Raw genomic sequence first — 4,806 nt, 5'->3', positions numbered from 1 at the left:
GCTCTGCAACACGCCACGCCAGGCTCTGTCCAGCCCGCATTCCGCCCCGCCGCCTCCCTCCCTCCCTCCCATACCCTGACCTTAACTCGGCACGTGCTGGCCCCTGCCCCCCCCCGCCCCCACCTTGTCCCACTTAGCCCTGCGAGGGGAAGGCGGACTGGGGGGCTTCGCAGGACCCGCGGGAGCCGCCCTCAGCTAGGGGCCCGGGTTAGAGACCCGCCTCGTCCGGCCTTCGGATCCGCCGTGCGGCCCCGCCCTTCCGCGCCGGCCGGGCTGCCTCTGTCCATGGCAAAGCACCCGGGAAACCCGCTTTCTCTTCCGACCCCGAGCCCATTCATATTCTAATCACAGCACGCCGGCCCGCAAACGCCCCCTTCATCGGGCCGCAGAGGCGCAGCCCGCCCCCTTCCCCACTTCCACTTCCAGACCCAGCCCCTCGCCCCCTCTTCCCGCACTTTAAATCCAGCCGAGGAGGGGGTCCCTGGGAAAAGCGCGTCCCCACTTGGCCGCCTGGGCTTCTCACAAACTTCGCTGCTGGCGGGAGGTTTGGGGGGAGGGGGGTGGAGGAGGCGGGGGGAGGGCGGGAGGCCGGAGGGAGGGGCTGAGACACAGACCGACTGACAGACAGAGTTACGGGAAGAGGCGGGGAGGGGGTGTCAGTGACCAAGGGGGATAGAGACAGAGGGACAGAGTCCTAGGGAGAGACAAAGAGACGTGGGGGCAGGGGCTGGACAGAAAGGCAGCCAAAAACGGGCGAATTAGAGGGACACAGAGGACGAGAGAGAGAGAGAGAGAGAGAGAGAGAGAGAGAGCGAGAGAGAGTAAGGAGACAGAGTGAAGAAGACAGATCTAGAGGAAGACAAAGTTCTGGAGGAGTCAGCCCCTCGCACCCTCTCTGCTAAGCGGTCTTCTCACCGCCCAGGTTGGGGGATGGGGTCTTAGGGCTGTAGTTCTCCTCCCCCTGTGCCCCCTCAGCTCTCTGTCCTCCACGCGTGTACGCGAATCCGCGCGGAAGAATCAAGACATACCTCCTCCCGCATTCCCAGGACCCCCCACTTAAATCCAACCCGGGATCAAACTGGGGGGGGGGGGGCACAAGAGGAGACGGAAAGGAGCGGGGCCCACTCGTGGCCACGTAGGCGACTCCCCAGGCTCCCCGGAGTCCCCTGCCGCCGCCACCCCCACGCCTGCGCCTCGCCTGGCCGGGTCCGGGGAGGGTGGGAAGGGGAGAGGGGGCCACATCTAAGCCAATTTTGATTTCGCCTATAATGAGTGCCGGCGAAGGCTGGAGAAGGCCTCTGGAACTTTAAATAAGAAAAACGTTGCTAATGCTATAATAGAAGGGGGAAGTCGGAGGGCTGGGATTGCGTCGCTCCGAGCCCCCCTTTTCGGAGGCGGCTTTTCTTATTCAAAACAGGCCCACAATGGGCTCCACAGTGCGCCTCGCCACGGCCCCATCTGACGAGCGGCCATTCATCAGGCCGGCTGGCCTATCAATGACATTGCTCCCATCGGGGCTCCTATAAAATGATGCTTTTTCCCATGAAACATCCGCAAACATTTTGACGGGTTTGGCTTTGCCCGGCTGGATTTCTGCGTGTCTCCTCGCTCGCTGGCTTTCTCTCTCCCCCTTCTCCGTGCTCTTCTCTCTCTCTCTCTCTCTCTCTCTCTCTCTCTCTCTCTCTCCTTCTCTTCTCTTTTCTTTCTTCTTTCTCTTTCTTTCTTTTTCTTCTCCCCTTTATCCTTTTCACTTTCCACTCTCTGCGTTCTCTCGCTCCTTCTCCCCTCCTCACTCCCTTCCTCCCTGGGCGGCTCTAGCACAGGGGATCCCCAAACATCAGGACTTTTGGGGGGCGCCTGTGCTGTCCATGGGAAGAGCATGCATTGTGGGTTACTGGAGGAACCCGACATGGATTCCACAGGTTAGTCCTACTGGTGGGGGTTGGGGGGAGACATTGGGAGGGAAAGAGAGGGAGAGGGGAAACTTCAGAAAGAGTTGCAAAAAGTTCAGAAAGGTCAACTTGACAGTGGAACCCCAGGAGATAACGGAAAGCGTGTAGAAGTTTTCAGTCCGGCACGATGCGTGCAAGTGGATGCGTGCAAGTGTGTGTGCAAATGTGTGAGTGTGTATGCACGCGCGCACGCGCCGAGGAGCGCGCTTTCTCTTGCTCGGGACACAAAGTTACGTAAAGATTCGCTGGCTCGTGGCGAGCTCGAGGTGCCACTTGCAGAAACTTTGCGAGCGGACTGCCCCTTCCGGGCGCGGTTCCTCCCCCAGGTGGGGGCTCCGGAATAGCGGTGCGCTCTGGGCTGGTGGCGAGGGCCTGGTAGCCGAGCGGAACGCCCCGGAGGCGGAGGCGGAGTAGGGCTACGGCTTCGCACAGCGCCTGGGAGGTGGGGACCGAGGCTCCGGCTGGCGGAGACCCGCCGCTGGAGGGAGTGGCGACCGGCGAACGCGGTGGTCCTGGGGAATCGCGCCCGGTTGGGCGGTGGGAGCTCCAGGCCTTCCGAGGCCGGCTGTAGCCTCCCTGCGGGGAAGGGGCACCCACCAAGGCGCAGCGGTTGTGACTCTGCCGGAGGGAGGGCAGGACGCAGCGCAGCCTGCGAGGCCTGGCGGCGGGGGTCTGCCAACTGCTCGGCACGTTGGCGGCTGTTGGCTGTTAGTTTTGGGGTCGCGGCGGTCTGTAAAAACCGAGGAAGCCAAAGAATCTCTTCCAACGAAAAAGCCGGGCGCTTCTGTTCTTTCTCCAGCAGAGCCTTCGCCACCTTCCATTTCTAGCGCCTTTAAAGAGCCGCCGAACTTCTAAACCTGAATGATGCTCCTTACGTCCCTTTCAGGTGGAAGAAGTTCACCCCCTACCCTGGCCGCAGTCTGCTCCTACCCGGACTCCGCGGGATTTCTTAGGCAGATAGGATTGGGAAGGAGCAGAAACCGGGCGGTGAGGGCAGCCGGGGCGGAGGCAGCAGCTTGACGCCAGACTTGGGAGGATGCGCGAGCGCAACAAGTGCCTCCCAGCGTCTGCCACCCCCTAACACGCGCGCGACCCGGTCTTCCCCGAGCAAGTCACCACCACGCGGATGCTTTCCACCTCCAGCCCAATGGGTGTGGGGAGGTGTAGGGGTCATCCGTCATCGCCCCAGATGGTCTATCTTTGGTCCCTGGAGACAGATTTCCAGGGACCAAAGGCTCCTGCCGAGGCCCTGGTGGCCAGGACACCCACCCCCTTTGGCCAGGGCGATCTTCGGTTTTCCAGGAGAGTTGTCTCTCTCTGATTCCCAAGAGCCAAGTTCCTCTTCCATGGCGCTCCCCCGAGTGGGTGTGGACCCCCTGGGAGTGGGGACAGGCTGAGCTCCGCAGTCCTCCTTACTGGATGCGATGACAAACCCAGGCAAGGAGAGGCGTCTCCTGCTGAGGGCACCGGCTGCTGGCAGAGGCGGGCTCTGCTGGGTTCTCTCCGCCGGCGGCAACGAAGGTGCCCAGAGAGGGAAAGAGGTCGTCCCTCCACACTGTCACGTCCAGTGCTTTCTCCTCTGCGCACCTTCTGAGCACCCCGACTTGAGAGGTGAAGATCCTCAAAGGAAATGAAATTAAACTCATGTCTGCACTGTATTTGCAAGGGGCCCACCGAGGGACTTGGGGTCTCCCGGCACCGACTCCCGCCATGGCCCAGCGGGAGCGTCAGTCGCCCCTTCCGCGTTCCTGGAGCGCTTCCCTGCGTTCCTGGGGCGATGGAAACCTTCTGGTTTCTGCCTCCCCCGCAGCTGATGGCCGTGGGACACCTGGTCACTTGACCTCAACTGCAAACACCCCAAATGGGGAGACTGAAATCTTTCCCCATCCACTCTCCTCTCCCTTTCGAACAACGGGGACGTCTAGATCATTTTCCTAAACTCACAACCCAGAGGCTTGGCAAATGGGAGCGTGAAGAAATGACACGAGGCGCCCCAGGTGACATTTCGCTCGGGCTTGCACCACCGAGGACCAGGGCAGGGCGGCGTGGCGGGGTCCGGCCCAGGAGCCTTCCCTCACCTCCCTTCCAGAGAACTTAATCCAATTAGCCCTTCTTGTGAGCCTCCCTTGTTATGTAAAGGTCCTTGCTGCCCGGCCGGCGGAGAGGGCGCTCCCCGGAGCAGTTCGATTCTGCTCCTTTCCCAGCAGATCGCGCGCGACCAGAACCACGAGCATCACTATTGTCATTTCCTTCCGAAAGGGCTCCAGCGGCCGTTTCGCAGGAGTGCGGGGGCCACGTCGGGAGCGTCCAGGATCAGAGAGGCGGGCGAGCCGGGCCTCCGTCCTCTCTTCTTAAAAGGAAAATCCCCGCCAAGTGCCTCGGGCCGGGGAGGACAATTTTGCAGGGGCCGGGCTCTCGTGGTGGCCCCGGGGCCACTTCAGCGTGACCTCGGGAAACGCGCCCCTTTGTTCCGCGCACCGAGCCGGTAATATATGCCTCCAGTTTTCCCAAAATACTCCACAAGTGGGGGGCTCACACAATGGCGCCGTCGGGGGAGGCCGGACAGCCGGCGCGCGCCTCCTGGGCCTGCAGCGAGCGAGCCGCAGAGGCGGAAAGGAGGAACCTCCTCCCCGAAGGACGGCCTCGCGCCCAACCGGGCCGGGGGGGGAAGGCAAGGGGCCCGTGCGTGGGTGCGTAAGGCGGTCGGGGCGCGGAGGGGCCCGGGGGCCTTGTGCCGGGGGGGCGCGAGGTTTTCCTGGGGGCGCCGAACCCCCGGGGAACACGGGGGACAACCAGAGGGGGCGAGGGGCCAGGTTTATGGCCGGGGGTCCAATCCCAGCTTGCCCTGGCCGTG

The 4,806-nt window shown here is 62.7% G+C and overlaps 1 protein-coding gene across 1 annotated transcript in view; it reads left to right on the top strand.

Annotated features, from left to right (window-relative positions):
* Positions 1 to 1,456: 1,456 nt before the first annotated feature.
* Positions 1,457 to 4,806, top strand: part of RFX4 (regulatory factor X4) — a 129,712-nt gene continuing 126,362 nt past the window's right edge. Inside the window, exon 1 of the mRNA XM_006092732.2 lies at positions 1,457 to 1,922. Coding sequence (XP_006092794.1) covers positions 1,880 to 1,922 — 43 coding nt within the window. The 5' untranslated portion in view covers positions 1,457 to 1,879. The remainder of the gene's footprint in view (positions 1,923 to 4,806) is intronic.

Source organism: Myotis lucifugus, unplaced genomic scaffold (assembly GCF_000147115.1).
Source record: "Myotis lucifugus unplaced genomic scaffold, Myoluc2.0 scaffold_103, whole genome shotgun sequence".
Lineage (NCBI taxonomy): Eukaryota > Metazoa > Chordata > Mammalia > Chiroptera > Vespertilionidae > Myotis > Myotis lucifugus.
Note: the sequence above shows the minus strand (reverse complement) of the source record. Positions and strands in the feature narration are given on the sequence as shown.